Source organism: Fusarium redolens (genome assembly GCF_020744475.1).
Source record: "Fusarium redolens strain MPI-CAGE-AT-0023 chromosome Unknown BKA55scaffold_2, whole genome shotgun sequence".
In the NCBI taxonomy this organism is placed as follows: Eukaryota; Fungi; Ascomycota; class Sordariomycetes; order Hypocreales; family Nectriaceae; genus Fusarium; species Fusarium redolens.
Genome location: NW_025763665.1, coordinates 713,918 through 728,131, shown reverse-complemented (window position 1 = coordinate 728,131; position 14,214 = coordinate 713,918). Strand labels below are relative to the sequence as shown.

Here is a 14,214-nt window from a genome sequence, read left to right as displayed (position 1 = left end):
TTCATATGGATCCATAACCAAGGTGTTGGCAGATGTAAGTCAATTTAACTTCCTAGTTGAATTTTCGAGAAGAAGTTCGAGTAAGTACTTCTCAATTCTGTAAAATGGCTCGACTCTTTCATCTGTCACTTGAGGGGTCTGGGGATGTATTCCGGAGGAGACGCAAGTGATTCTGATTTACTGTGGCTGCCGCCTCCTTGGTCTGTCTCTTGATGTAGATGGACTAAATGATTGGATGCATATATCCAATACCCTTCTTCAAAGTCCACCAGTGACCCATCATAGCATCGTGCCTTGCCGAGTAATTTGATGAGCCTGTAGTTGAAATCGTCGTGTATTCGCCACAAATGCAAAGACCTGACCTTGATCAGATCTTAGAAGTTGGATAACTCCTGGGGCACTCGATGTTTTGATCTAGGTGTCCTTAACTACCTACATTCAGATAGATTCATGAACCTCTGCTCGTCTAGCCCAGTATCTCAGCTGCTGTTGTCGATACGTTATTCACCACCCAACCCAGATCGTGGCGCACCGATAGGCTATTGTGTGATAAGCATGTTCAGTACTGTGTCAACCCCTGACTATATCTAGTCTTTCAATTTTGAGGCTACGATGCTCTCAGTTTGTGCCTAATATCGATCTTGGGGATGCACAAATGGCGTGCCATCCCGTGCTTGACCTGGCCGCCACCCATCTGCCCTGGTCCCAGTACTGCAAGGTCGGTTCATGCAGGTACCGCCGATAATGAAATGTATTAGGTTAAGCTGGGGATTCTTTGTTCTATGCATACGTCTTGCGGAGCGTTCCCCAGGGAGTAAGAAAACCTCTAACTTTAAACAAAGATGCTAAAATCTTTTTGTCGATTTGGATGAAGGTCCTAAGTTTTCTTACCTCCCCTAGACGTTGTCCATTCAGTTATCGGCCACATACAGTCCTTGGCCAATTCATGCTTTAACCCGGTTACCATTACAGAAATTGGTTTCTTGTCCAATCTCTTCACAATAACTCCAACTCTTGTAGACATCGCCAGTTATATCCACCCATCCAAGCGGGCAGCAGACCGCCTCTAGTGCTCCAGTATCTTACCTGACCCAATCCAAATCTTGACTTTGTGGTTCTATGGTATTGACTGCGGCATTGGTGGGAATAGCAAGAATCCGTTCGGGAATCACATTGTACCGCGCCTTGACTACCTACGTGACCAATTCCGGTGAAGTTGTCTCTTTCCACGGTCGCCAAATCACAAGACTCACTGTACTCTCATTTGATCTTTTTTCTTGAGACCATGATTCACTCTGCCATGGCTTTTCCAGACCACAAGGTTTGCTGGGGGCTAAGGGACTTCGAGATTGAGCGTAAGTCTGTTACAGGATGCTTCAAGCTCAATGACTTTAAACAGATACACCGATATCATCGCCTGCGCTATTTGCGTAGTTGACACCATCTTTTCAGTTGGCGGCTCACTGCTGTCTTCTGCTGCTTTGGTGGAAAATATGTTGTGCCAGAAACGATCTTACAGGCGACGCCCAATCTGTCTTATTCAGGGTAAGTCAACCTTTTGGCACACGAAGGAGACTCGTTCTGGGCTGCCAAGGTAGAAACGGACAGGAGAAGGGTTTACAAAGGTGGGATTTCACACTCACGCTTCTGTCTGCCTGAATACAGAAGGGCGACGATCTTAACATATTCCGACATCTCGCTTTATAAATCAACACCCAAACCCAACGCCGAGACAATCAATGGCCGCTCTCCCGATTCCTCTCAGCCCATGATAATTACGGTTGGATCGGCGAGTACTCTTGGTGTTGCGCTTCCGTGCATTCGCTTCCATCTACTCTATAAAACCAAACACAAAGCACACCCACTGTGTTCTTCCTGCCCCCCCAAAAAACAGGGTAGTCTAGACACATTCAATGCATCAGGAGTCTTTGACGATACCGCATTCATCTTTCCTCTGCTGCCCAGCCGTTGCCTGCTTGGTTATGACGAGCCCTTAGTTCAAGACTGACTGTTTTGTTGGACCAGCTGAATGGTTCGTGTTAGCTGTTTACTCAATCATTGGCTGCTTGTGGCAACGCAACGGACACTCACATCTTTATTCGGCCATCGTCTCCCCCTGACGCTAACATATACGAGTCGGTGGGATTCCATGCAACGGCATTGCAGCGGGGATGATGGCCAGGCAGGCGCTCGACTGCCGCACCTGTGTTTTTATGCCATATAACAATGTTGCCATCTTCACTGCCACTAAGAACAAAACTCTCGTTCGCTCCACCAAATGAGCATCGGATTAGATAGTCACCGCCTGTGTGACCGAAAAACTTCTGGACCGAGTTCCGCGTTAGGAGATCGATGAGCTGAGCTTCACCGTCGCACTTATTGACGAGAAGATGACGCGAGTCTTGGCTGATGTTGACTGATGTCGGTCGGGCTTTAAGCTCCATATCAAACTCCAATTCTCGTGTAACAGCGTTGTAAACGTGGATTGTCTGCAGATTGTCCACAGCCACAAGCCAGCGACCATCTGGCGATCCACACAGATCCTGAACCCTATGCTTTACCCCCCACTCGTACTGCTCACTCGTATCCAGGTTCAGAGTGCGAAGGCTGTAATTAGGATCTAACGTTCCAATGACCAGTGACCGACTGTCATGAGCCCAGACGCAGCCGCTCACCGGTTCATCGAATTTAGGGAATTTCCTGATCAAAGTCCCGCCCTAAGCTCGCTGTTAGTGTTGTGCTCGAGTGTGAAAATCGAGGGATGGTAATAACTCACATGAGTAGTCCATAATCTTGCATGCCCGTCTCTCGAGCAGCAGAGAATTAGAGAATCGTCAGGGCTGAAAACAATGTTTCCAACGCCGCCATCATGGCCATTGAGAGACTCTAAGACCCTAAAGGTGCGTGTATCCCATATCATAACCTCTGGGCTACTGCCGCATGCCGCCATCTTAGATCCATCATGAGAGAACTGGACTTGCCAAATCTCATCGGGCATATCCGAAAGCTCCAATGCGACCTCTGTTGGGAAGTTACGTCTGTCACAGAAGTGGTCTGAGTAGAGTGAGGGTGATAATGCTTCAGTATGGTATAGGCAGGTATCGATCTGACTCTGCTTAACCTGCTCAAGAAGGACTGCCAGGCGGTTTTCAGGGAGCATGACCGAAGGTGATATGCATTCTTCTCATGTCAGCACGGAACCAAACGATTTGACAGAAAACGTACTTGATAACTCCGAGAGCAACAGCTTTCGAGATTGGCCGCTCGCGCCGTCCCACTCGGCCTTTGCCATAAGATCCTCGACCGAACGACACATGAGCAGACCTGATAAGAAATGCAGTTTACCAGTGTCATGGGATAATGGCGTCAACTCGCTTCGAAGTACTATCAGAGCCTTGCTTGTATCTTTCTGCTCTAAAAGCTCCAGAAACTTCTGCTGTCGTAACCAAAACCTCATGGCGTTGGGATCTGCGCCAGGTGCCAATACAAGGCCATTGCCTGGGTCTTCGGTTTCCAGCGAAGCGCCGGCGAGCAGCTCTTCGGCCCTGGGCCATGACCCGGTCAGAACAGCAGATCTGAAGCCGGCTACGGTTGGGCTCTCCAATTCGTACCCACTCTCTTGGCTCACATTATCCGCGGCAGTCCGATACCCCATGTCTGATAACGCTTGTATCAACAGTCGGGTTACCTCCTCACGATCATGGCCAAAGTACTTTGAGGATGGTTCGTTGCCTCTGATGGCCGAATTGTTCTTATCTCGAGCTGACGATCCGTTCAAGGCAGCCTTGTTACCATTTGTGACCCCTGAAGACACTTCACTTGATCCATTAGAAATCCCTAAAGGAGCACCATTATGGGGATCAAGAATGTCGCTGCCACCCATCGTGACGTTGCCTCTTCGTCGCTTTGCTCTAGGCTCAGCGATAAGATGATCGTCCGGCGCGTAGGGTCGGTCGGTTGACGGTTCGAGGCGGCGGTCAGGAGCCGGGGAGCGTTGACGTCGTCCGAGTATCCGAGCCGGTGCTTGACCCGGAAGTCCTTCAAATCTGGCAGCCGAAGAATCTATATTCGCGATGCCAGTCTGTGTCTGATTCCGGTTCTGTCGATGGGTTTGGGGCGCGGTTGCGTGAGCCGAGGGGGCGGCGGAGGAATGGGCAGAAGCAGTAGTGTTAGAAAGGTTCGAAAGAAGATGTGGCGTGTCTGGTTCACTGGAAGTGGTGTCGTGGAGATTTGGGTGCGATGGCTCGCCGGAGGAGTCCAGGACGGCCTCTCCGCGGTTTCCTGCCGCGGTGGAATCTGGGGTAGCTTGATTAATAGGAAACTGGCTTTCAGCCAGAATAAAGCAGTATTCAGACAAGATAATGAAACAGCAAGAAGGCCAGCACGATGACGGGAGGCAGGGTCGATGTAAAGAGTCGTGATATAGTAATGTAATGTATGTAATGGATGGTGGTTGGAAGCGGGAGGTGGAGGTGGTGGCGTTCGATAGGCAAGGTAGGTGGTCAGTTAGCAAGGTAGGTGTGCATGTGACGACGAGGTGAAGGCGCTGGAGGAAATAGCCCTCTTGTTCTTTGATAAATAGGTAGGGAGGTAAATATTGAAAAATCCAGAGACGACTCAATTGAGTATTTACGACTTTCAACGAGATAACCAGTGCTATCACTGTGGTGGTCTCGTCAGTGACTCAGGTAGGTTGCCCAGGTATGGTGTTATGTGTTGAGGTATGGCAAAGCTGTCTGTTGTCCGTGCTGATTGGGAGCCGTGAGTTCACCCTTGGATTCTTCTCCTTCAGCAAGTAAGCAGAGGTGTACAGCACACTCAAGCTCACCTACAACCCGGGCTTACCCCTGGAGCAATCGGTCTTTAGTGGCTGACGTTGAGTGGCATAAACATTGGAACTTATGGACCAGAGGGCGGAATAAGTGGAGGTTTGCGAGACGAGATAGCCGATTCAACATTGCCTCTTTTTACTATTCTGACATCCCGTCACTTCTTTAATGAGTCGTTTTCTTCTCGAAAACCTCAAAGGACGAAACCTATGGGCATGCATTCTCTTGTTGACTGCCACCAAACTCGAAAGACCTCATAGAGCTTCTCACACATCCGTCAGTTAGCGTCTCGGCTTAAGATGCAGTGTCACCCCCACACCACTGCAGCCTTAGCTGATGACGTTCAGATCATATCGTCACCGCAAATGATGACTTTCTTCAAGGGGCATCCAAAAACATTATGTTCTTACTTGTTACTTCTACTGCAATCATTCATATAAGCCCTACCACCATGCTGACGGTTCTCGAATAAGGTTAGCACATAGATAGATCGTAGCTTACATTGGGTATCGTAAAGATGGACATTTTGGGATTGTAGCTCATCCACTACTTCTATATTTCATGCGCATGATCCTTCCCTTCCTCTATACCCTGTCAAGACCAGGAGACATCTGTTTTTATCTTTTTAAACTAACAAATAAAAATGAAGGGCATGGCTAGCTGGATTTTCATCTTCGCTTGAAGATTGAAATCGAAAAGACTCAAGAACTGATCATATGAACGAGGTTCTACTAGCCCATAATAGAAGTAGTATAAGTGTCCTGGAAATACCGTCCTGTTCTAAAAATGCTGAATAAGTTTGAACATATGTATCGAGGCCTCCAGTCAGGAGAAGCTGCCTACCTATGAAGCCACGTCCTAACAGTATCATCATGGCTTCTCTTACATATGCCGCCTAAAGGAAGGCAGCCATTTTCATCTTTGGGAACCATCACAAGCTGACGTGTTCATCAGGCTACAAAGTTCTTAGCTTCCATGTCGCCCAGATTGATATTCAGGTCCGTCACGTGCAATACAATTGATGGAAACGCTAAGCTCTTGGGCCAGTTATGTCAGGCAATAAAACCTGAGATTGGGTATTCCTGCGCCACTGTGTGGCACAACGTAAGGACGTAATGCGGCGCGCAACTCTTAGTGCCATTAGGCTCGTGAACTCGCTGTCGTCTTGTGAGTTCCCTCCTTTATTCTAGCAACACCACCCATTTCTCATTTACTACGAGCTTTCACCCCCGAACGCTTTCCATTCTCACGCCTTGTACAGGTGACAAACTTACAGACCAATCAGGGCTGCTGTGGTGCATTTTTCCAAACTTGCGCAACGTTTCCTGCTATCTTTTGCCTCGACCGCTTTCCGGAAGTTAAATAAACCATCAACCCTCCTCCCCACCCGTCTTTTTCAACCCGCTCGACTTTACGCATCGTTCAAGCGTACACAGGTTCAAGCTGGAAGAATCAACGAATATGAGCGGCTCCCTTGCTTCACAGGGCGGCATTTCGGATCCCGCCCTGATCCAGTTAGTCACGATGTCAACCTTCCAACTCTACCCTACCTCTAACTTCCATTGATAGACTTGTCAATAAGCTTCAGGATGTTTTCGCGACTGTTGGTGTCAACAACCCTATCGATTTGCCTCAGATCGCCGTGGTGGGAAGCCAGTCGAGCGGAAAGAGTTCAGTTTTGGAGAATATTGTCGGCCGAGACTTGTGAGTACCTTACTGCATACCGCCTACGTTGGGTCGCCTCGAGACTGACCGCCCCTCTTAGCTTGCCCCGAGGCTCTGGTATCGTAACCCGACGTCCCCTCGTTCTTCAACTCATCAACCGCCCGGCACAGAGCAATGGGGTCAAGGCCGATGAGGTTGATACCACCAATGATAAGCAGGCCAATGCCGATGAGTGGGGAGAGTTCCTTCATGCCCCTGGACAGAAGTTCTACGACTTCTCCAAGATTCGAGACGAGATCTCTCGAGAAACAGAAGCCAAGGTTGGACGAAATGCCGGCATCTCCCCCGCTCCCATCAACCTTCGCATCTACTCTCCCAACGTCCTCACTCTGACCCTGGTCGATTTGCCCGGACTTACCAAGGTCCCCGTCGGAGATCAGCCCCGCGATATCGAACGACAGATCCGGGAGATGGTTCTTAAACATATCGGCAAGTCTAACGCGATCATACTTGCAGTCACTGCCGCCAACCAAGATTTGGCCAACTCGGACGGTCTCAAGCTGGCACGAGAGGTTGACCCTGAAGGTCAAAGGACGATCGGAGTCTTGACCAAGGTTGATTTGATGGATGAGGGAACCGATGTCATCGATATCCTGTCGAACCGTGTCATTCCTCTTCGACTGGGCTACGTCCCTGTGGTGAATCGAGGTCAACGAGATATTGATAACCGAAAGGCCATCAACCAGGCGCTCGAGGCTGAGAAGAACTTTTTCGAAAACCATAAGGCCTACCGAAACAAGAGCTCATACTGTGGAACTCCTTATCTCGCGCGCAAACTTAACCTTATTCTCATGATGCACATCAAGCAGACCCTACCTGACATTAAGGCCCGCATCAGTAGTTCTCTCCAAAAATACACAGCTGAGCTGGAAAGTCTCGGCCCTTCTATGCTCGGTAACAGCGCCAACATCGTTCTAAATATCATTACCGAGTTCACCAATGAGTGGCGCACAGTTCTGGATGGTAACAACACTGAGCTGTCCAGCACTGAGCTTTCGGGAGGTGCTCGTATCAGCTTTGTCTTCCACGAGCTTTACTCGAACGGTGTCAAGGCCATTGACCCCTTTGATGTCGTCAAGGATGTCGACATCCGCACTATCCTCTATAACTCTTCTGGTTCTTCTCCAGCACTATTTGTTGGTACTACCGCTTTCGAGCTGATTGTGAAGCAGCAGATTAAGCGATTAGAAGACCCCAGCTTAAAGTGTGTTTCTCTTGTATACGATGAACTTGTTCGAATTCTGTCACAGCTTCTCGCCAAGCAGCTTTACCGCCGGTACCCTCAACTGAAGGAAAAGATGCATGGTGTGGTGATTGCTTTCTTCAAGAAGGCTATGGAACCTACCAACAAGCTTGTCAGAGATTTGGTGGCTATGGAGTCATGCTACGTCAACACAGGTCACCCCGACTTCTTGAACGGCCACCGAGTAAGTCAATTCGGTTCTGAGCTTATTAGGAATGGCACTAATTGATACCTCAGGCAATGGCGATGGTGAATGAGCGATACAACCCCAGCAAGCCTGTTCAGGTTGACCCTAAGACTGGCAAGCCTCTCGCATCAACCCCCCGGGCTGCAAGCCCGACAGTCCCCGATCCTGATAGCTCCGGTAACTCGGGCTTTTTTGGTAGCTTCTTCGCGGCCAAGAACAAGAAGAAGGCCGCCGCTATGGAAGCTCCTCCGCCCACTCTCAAAGCTTCTGGTACTCTGTCAGAACGCGAGAACATTGAGGTTGAGGTTATCAGTATGTGCACATGAGGGATTGGGCTTTTATGACACAATACTGATCGTTTTATAGAGCTCCTCATCTCCTCTTATTATAACATCGTCAAGCGAACCATGATTGACATGGTCCCCAAGGCTGTCATGCTGAACCTTGTGCAGTAAGTGTTTCGCAGCCAGAGATGCCATCAAGTCGCCTAATATCAGCTATAGGTTTACCAAGGACGAAATGCAACGAGAGCTATTGGAGAACATGTACCGAACCGACACATTGGACGACCTTCTGAAGGAGAGTGACTTCACAATCCGACGGAGAAAGGAGTGCCAGCAGATGGTCGAGTCTCTCTCGAAGGCTAGTGAGATCGTTAGCCAAGTGCAGTGATGTGATGATGGACGAAGATTCTCATCATCACTTCTCAACTCGGCGTCAGGGTCAGACTGGGCCCGTATGCAGCTTCTCTATCTACGAATTAAACGCCCCAGGGGGATCACTACCCAGCAGTCGTCTCCCAACTCTCTTCGCATGACGTCCTGAGCATCACTATTTTTTTTCGATACCACACTTTTCAGGAGGAGGCCTAGAGTAGACTGCTTAATGACTTACATTGGGATGCATGGCTTGGTCCTTGCGTACGACAGCGTTTGCAGGCGTGGTTTCATCTTGGGGTGTTGTCAAGGAAGCGGGAGTAAATGGAGGATTTGTGTTGGCTGGACAGCTAAGCTTTCCCGGACTTCATGCCTGGCTTGCGCTTTCTACCGAGCTTAATAGTGCTCAGTAAATTGTGTAGCAAGGTCCTGTTGTAGGTAGAATATATAATCATTGCCCTTTTGAGTGTGCATCCAACACAACTCTATCGTTCCGGTGCCTGTGTCCTAACACAAATTATCTAGTCGTTCTACCATTGGCTTGCACCAATAGTGGTTTATATAAAACACGACGCCCATAATTGGTAAATATCACAGCTTGGAAAGCTCTTTGAGCACAAACCCTCCCCGCTCCAGTACATACTCGGTTCCGTTCTTCCATCCCAACCATTCCCTCAAGACTTCTTCCCCCCCTGCTCCAGGCTTCAGCAAACTCGCTCTATAGCCATCTCCGGGTACGCCTGGGCCTTGTCCAAACAGAGCTGGGTCAACATGCCCTACGCCCTCTTTCACCGCAAGACATGGCGTCTCCCGCAACGTCACCGCTGGTCTCTGATCACCTTCCCGGTTGGGGTCATGCTCTAGTTCGCTATACTCCAGCACTGGGGTGCAACACGCATCTGTACCATCAAATACTAGTTCCCACTGAGCACGAGTCTTGCTTCGAAACCTGTCTGTCATTAACTTCCGAAGCTCAGGCCAGCGAACTCTGTTGAGCTGATCATCCTCCCATCCTTGACCAGCAAGCTCGAGCCCACTAAGTAGTGCGGCAAAGAATTTCGGTTCGAGAGCTCCAACGGCAACATATTTCCCATCCAATGTCTTGTAAGTGTCGTAAAAAGGAGCACCTCCATCGAGCAAATTGTTTCCTCGGCCACTGTTCCCCATTATCGTCTTGAGCGCCATTCGAGGGAAAGTGGTCAGATATGAGCTTCCATCTACCATATTTGCCTCGACAACTTGTCCGCGGCCAGAAGATTGTCTTGAGATGATGGCCATTAAGATTCCTTCAAATAGCATTGCTCCTCCACCCGCAAAGTCAGCCAAGATGTTCCACGGCGGGTGTGGCTTCTCATCATCTCTGCCCAGCATTCCAAGTGTACCTGAAACAGCGAGATAGTTAATGTCGTGACCTGCCATGAGTGCGTACTTTCCATCACGACGGAACCCAGTCATGCGGCCATATATCAGCCTTGGGTTAAGACGACACAGCTCATCCGGACCCAGAGACAGTTTCTCGAGCACGCCTGGACGAAAAGGGTCAATGAGGACATCGGCCTCAGCAACGAGGCGTCTGATAAGCGCAACACCACGCTCCGATTTGAGATCCACGGATATGGAAGATTTGTGCCGGGCTAGCATGTCTTCTGTAGGCGCAGATGTGTCGGGTCGAGCGCGGTCTATGCGGACGACCAAGGCACCGGCGTCGGCGAGCAACATACCAGCATAAGGTCCTTCAAAGGAATCGGTTTATCAACTTTGCCCTTTCATTTGTGTTTGGTGGACTCACCAGGAGCAAGACCAGCGAATTCTAGCACCTTAATACCAGTCAAAGGAGGATGCTGCGACATCGTAGATAATATGAAGGTATGGTAAGATTAAGGTCAAAGTAAATATGTGGTAACATATGTTTTTTTTTTTCTTTTTTTTTCTTTTTCCTTTTTTTTTTTTTCTTAGAAGAAAAAGTCGAGAACCAAGACCATCAGGTGAGGCATCAAATAAGCGTAATGGAAGTGATGATATCTGACTTACAATGTATAGCGAAGGAGATAAGATATCTACCTAAAGTACTAAGGCAACATTTTCCCCGCGGTACTACCCATCAACCGAGGTTCCACAAGGAAACAACCAGGAACCATACATAAATTTAGCCTAACTTCGTACTATAAGGTAATGAACAACACGCCCAAGTGGAGACGGTTATGAGCATCACCATCAGCATACAATACCAAAGAAGATATGTATATAGTAAAGCTTATATTAACAGTTTATGAACTATTGCAGCACAGCACTTGGGGACTTTTGCTTTAAACTCAGCAACTTCACGTGTGTAAGTGAGCATGGCTTAACCAACTAATGAACAGCACCAGTAGTCAAGTTTAACCTATTATCCGACTTGGCCTCGTTTAAAGCTTCCCATGGCTATCATGTCCTGTAACAGTACCTGACCAATTTAGCGAAGCGGGGAGAGTTTGGATTCAGAAGAGTGCATGAGTAAGGTAGCCGAAATATCACCTACACTGACACCAGACCCCAATACTCCAAGAGGAGAATTTACCAAATTAAATTATATCTTCTCTTCATCAGATTGGGCCCTTGAAGCTATACCATTGAGTGAAGTGGCTTAAATCTTCCCCAGTCTTGAAGAACGAGACAGAGTATTAACGCCAATTGGTTTGATATCGGTCAAAGCTTGAACATTTTGAAAGAATCAAGCTTAGCCTCAAGTAGATATAATTAAGTTTACCAAAAACATATGTCATAGAGGGCTCATGTACTTAAATCAAAAGTATTGTGTTTCATTCTTCGTCCTATCGGGCTGTAAGAGAAAATGTAAAGGAAATAGGTGAAAAAAACTATAAGATCCAGGCCCACGTCTATCGTGAAGAAAAACAAAAGTAATTCCCTTCTTGAAACCCCACCAACGCCCAACAGTATGCATGCCCTGATAGTAGCCAAGAATAAAACTCCGTTCCATGCAGAAATAAGTCGACACTGGGCGAGAGAGTCGTGATGAGAAGATCAGATCGCCTTGATGTGAGCCCAGCTCGGGTATTGCGGTCTTTCTGATCGATCTCTGATCTCCTCCCAGGCTTCCTTAGATGTCCATCTTAGAACCAATCACCCTGATCGTGCATGGCCTCGGCGACCTTGATGAAGCCGGCGATGTTGCTGCCAGCAATCAAGCTGGGAAGCTCACCCTCCTTGGCCTCGACGTACTTCTGAGCAGTCTCGAGACCAGCGACGAAGGCATCCTTCATGATGGCCTTCAGGCGGTCATCGACCTCCTTCTCAGTCCACTGGATGCGCTGGCTGTTCTGGGCCATCTCAAGGCCAGAAACGGCGACACCACCACAGTTGGAGGCCTTGCCAGGAGCGTACCAGAGAGCCTCAGCACCCTTCTCCTTGCGGTGAGCCTCGAAGACATCGATAGCCTCAGCAGTGCAACCCATGTTGGAGCCCTCAGCGACGATGAAGGCGCCAGCATCAACGAGAGCCTGGGCCTCCTCCTTGCTGACCTCGTTCTGAGTAGCACTGGGGAGGGCAATGTCGACCTTACCAACATGGACCCAAGGGCGAGCACCCTCGATCCATGTGAACTGTCCATCGTGCTCGAAAGTGGTCAGGGCTTGGTGCTTGATCTTGAGGGCAGCAATGTTGTGGATTTGCTCAGGTGTGAAGGAAGAACCCTCCTTGGCGACGAGAGCACCCTTGGAGTCGGAAAGAGAGACAACGGAGCCACCAAGCTCGATGACTTTGAGAGCAGCGTATTGGGCGACATTTCCAGAGCCGGAGAGGGCGACGCGCTTGCCCTCGAAGGTGCCACGGTTGGCGTGCTTGAGCATGTACTCGACGTAGTAGACGAGACCGTAACCGGTAGCCTCAGGTCGGATCAAGCTACCACCCCATGAGAGACCCTTTCCAGTGAGGACACCCTCCCAACGGTTGCGGAGCTTGCGGTAGGCGCCGAAGAGGTAACCGATCTCGCGGCCACCGACACCAATATCACCAGCAGGAACATCAGTCTCGCCACCAATGTGCTTGGACAGCTCAGTCATGAAGGCTTGGCAAAATCGTCGAATCTCAGCATCAGACTTGCCCTTGGGGTCGAAGTCGGCACCACCCTTGCCACCACCCATGTTAACTAGAACAATGTTAGCGAGTCTGATTCCCTTCAAATTGTGCTAATCCCATCGCCCCGCAATATGCAGGGACCAGATAAGCGCGGCGATGAGGTCACTTACGGCCGGTCAGGGCATTCTTGAAGATTTGCTCGAAACCAAGGAACTTGAGAATGGACAGGTTGACGCTGGGGTGGAATCGAAGACCACCCTTGTAGGGGCCAAGGGCAGAGTTGAACTGGACGCGATAACCGCGGTTGACCTGGAGGTTACCCTTGTCGTCGTTCCAGACGACACGGAACTGGATGACACGCTCAGGAATGGCGGCCACAGCAAGGGCAGTGCGATACTCGGGGTGCTCGTTAAAGAGAGAGCTGTTCTCAAGGGCAGAGGCGAGCTCTAGAAATTGCAAGTCAGGGTTAGTGTTCTCATTGATGTATATATAGATTACCTACCGCCGTAAGCCTGCTCGAACTCGGGCTCTTGAGGGAGGTGAGACATAGTGTTCAGCTGCATTTGGGATGTATATCGAAAGTGTTGATAATAGATTCCTGCTAGGAAGGCGATTGCGAAGAATTCGATACACTTTTCGAGACGTGTGAGTATGAGATAAGGAGGGAGAGAAACCGTCTCGAATGTGACGGGAGTCGAGGTTTATATGGTTATCGAGGGCTGCAAAAGAATGGCAAGAGATGGTCGCTTGGCTCGCTCCATCACTCTTTCCGTCATGGCATCCAGGTCCACGTCCGCATCCGATACAAGGCCGATGCCAGGACAGGATACGATACATGAGCGCAGAGCAGCGCGGCACGGCGCAAACATGCGACAATTGCAAAGTACCTTGTCTTCCGTGTTCAGAGATAAAGGACGGGAGTCAGAAAAAAGCTCACTCGATAGGCAATCGCGTTGCCATTATCCCATCTAATCGAGTGACAAGACACACCCTAATCTCTGTCGTTCCTGATAAACCCCAGTCTAGCGTCACACCCCACATCGACATCGACAAGGAGCCTCATCACACACCCTGGGGGGGGGGGGGGGGGGGGGGGTTCCATTTTTTCATTACTGTCTGTTCTGGAGTTTGTGGTCTTGTAAGTTGAAGAATTTGTATTCGCTACCCAAGGTACCTAAGTTGGATGAATTACAGATTGTCACTACATACTCTCCGTTTTCGTCTACTGCTTGAGGTAATAGAAAGATGCAAGTAACAGTATGAGATTATACCCAAGGTAACTTACATGTGAGAGTACCTTACTAATCTATTAACACTACACCAGGGTCTTCACAGCTGCCGTGAGCTCCTCCGTACAAACTCCGTTTCTTCCCCACCATCTAGCCAATGGATCTCGGGCTCTCATATGTCGCGCGCATACGGGTACCTTATTAGCCTCCCATTCTCATGGGCACCACCTTCAACCTCCGATGTTCGCTCGTTCACTTCGGCAATGTAGGT

The 14,214-nt window shown here is 49.3% G+C and overlaps 5 protein-coding genes across 5 annotated transcripts; 1 reads left to right on the top strand and 4 right to left on the bottom strand.

The window, feature by feature from the left end:
* Positions 1-460: 460 nt before the first annotated feature.
* Positions 461-874, bottom strand: BKA55DRAFT_553673 (uncharacterized protein). The gene has a single exon (XM_046191543.1). The coding sequence runs from the start codon at positions 786-788 to the stop codon at positions 630-632; it is 159 nt and encodes a 52-aa protein (XP_046054720.1). The 5' UTR covers positions 789-874; the 3' UTR covers positions 461-629.
* A 1,213-nt stretch (positions 875-2,087) lies between these two features.
* BKA55DRAFT_589399 (WD40-repeat-containing domain protein) lies at positions 2,088-3,883 on the bottom strand (the record flags this gene model as incomplete). The annotated part of the gene is made up of 3 exons (XM_046194928.1): positions 2,088-2,717; positions 2,777-3,135; positions 3,226-3,883. The coding sequence occupies 3 exons, from the start codon at positions 3,881-3,883 to the stop codon at positions 2,088-2,090; spliced, it is 1,647 nt and encodes a 548-aa protein (XP_046054719.1).
* A 2,123-nt stretch (positions 3,884-6,006) lies between these two features.
* BKA55DRAFT_553668 (Dynamin central region-domain-containing protein) lies at positions 6,007-9,067 on the top strand. The gene is made up of 6 exons (XM_046191542.1): positions 6,007-6,343; positions 6,399-6,533; positions 6,595-7,981; positions 8,035-8,296; positions 8,351-8,435; positions 8,488-9,067. Exons 1-6 carry the CDS (start codon positions 6,291-6,293, stop codon positions 8,654-8,656), a joined length of 2,091 nt encoding a protein of 696 aa, XP_046054718.1. The 5' UTR covers positions 6,007-6,290; the 3' UTR covers positions 8,657-9,067.
* Positions 9,068-10,663, bottom strand: BKA55DRAFT_553664 (CoA-transferase family III domain-containing protein). The gene is made up of 2 exons (XM_046191541.1): positions 10,430-10,663; positions 9,068-10,373 (listed from the first exon to the last, which is right to left on the bottom strand). The coding sequence occupies exons 1-2, from the start codon at positions 10,488-10,490 to the stop codon at positions 9,232-9,234; spliced, it is 1,203 nt and encodes a 400-aa protein (XP_046054717.1). The 5' UTR covers positions 10,491-10,663; the 3' UTR covers positions 9,068-9,231.
* A 1,087-nt stretch (positions 10,664-11,750) lies between these two features.
* BKA55DRAFT_589395 (Glutamate/Leucine/Phenylalanine/Valine dehydrogenase-domain-containing protein) lies at positions 11,751-13,262 on the bottom strand (the record flags this gene model as incomplete). Its single annotated transcript, XM_046194927.1, has 3 exons — positions 11,751-12,784; positions 12,885-13,160; positions 13,217-13,262. The coding sequence occupies 3 exons, from the start codon at positions 13,260-13,262 to the stop codon at positions 11,751-11,753; spliced, it is 1,356 nt and encodes a 451-aa protein (XP_046054716.1).
* Between the last annotated feature and the right edge of the window lie 952 nt (positions 13,263-14,214).

Bases quoted from the DNA above. Each gene is read 5' to 3' on its own strand.
- BKA55DRAFT_553673 (XM_046191543.1), bottom strand. From the start codon at position 788: ATGCATAGAACAAAGAATCCCCAGCTTAACCTAATACATTTCATTATC.
- BKA55DRAFT_553668 (XM_046191542.1), top strand. From the start codon at position 6,291: ATGAGCGGCTCCCTTGCTTCACAGGGCGGCATTTCGGATCCCGCCCTG. The intron at 6,344-6,398 runs GTTAGTCACGAT...TTCCATTGATAG, and splicing joins TCGGATCCCGCCCTGATCCA to ACTTGTCAATAAGCTTCAGG. The intron at 7,982-8,034 runs GTAAGTCAATTC...TTGATACCTCAG, and splicing joins ACTTCTTGAACGGCCACCGA to GCAATGGCGATGGTGAATGA.
- BKA55DRAFT_553664 (XM_046191541.1), bottom strand. From the start codon at position 10,490: ATGTCGCAGCATCCTCCTTTGACTGGTATTAAGGTGCTAGAATTCGCT. The intron at 10,374-10,429 runs GTGAGTCCACCA...ATTCCTTTGAAG, and splicing joins ATTCGCTGGTCTTGCTCCTG to GACCTTATGCTGGTATGTTG.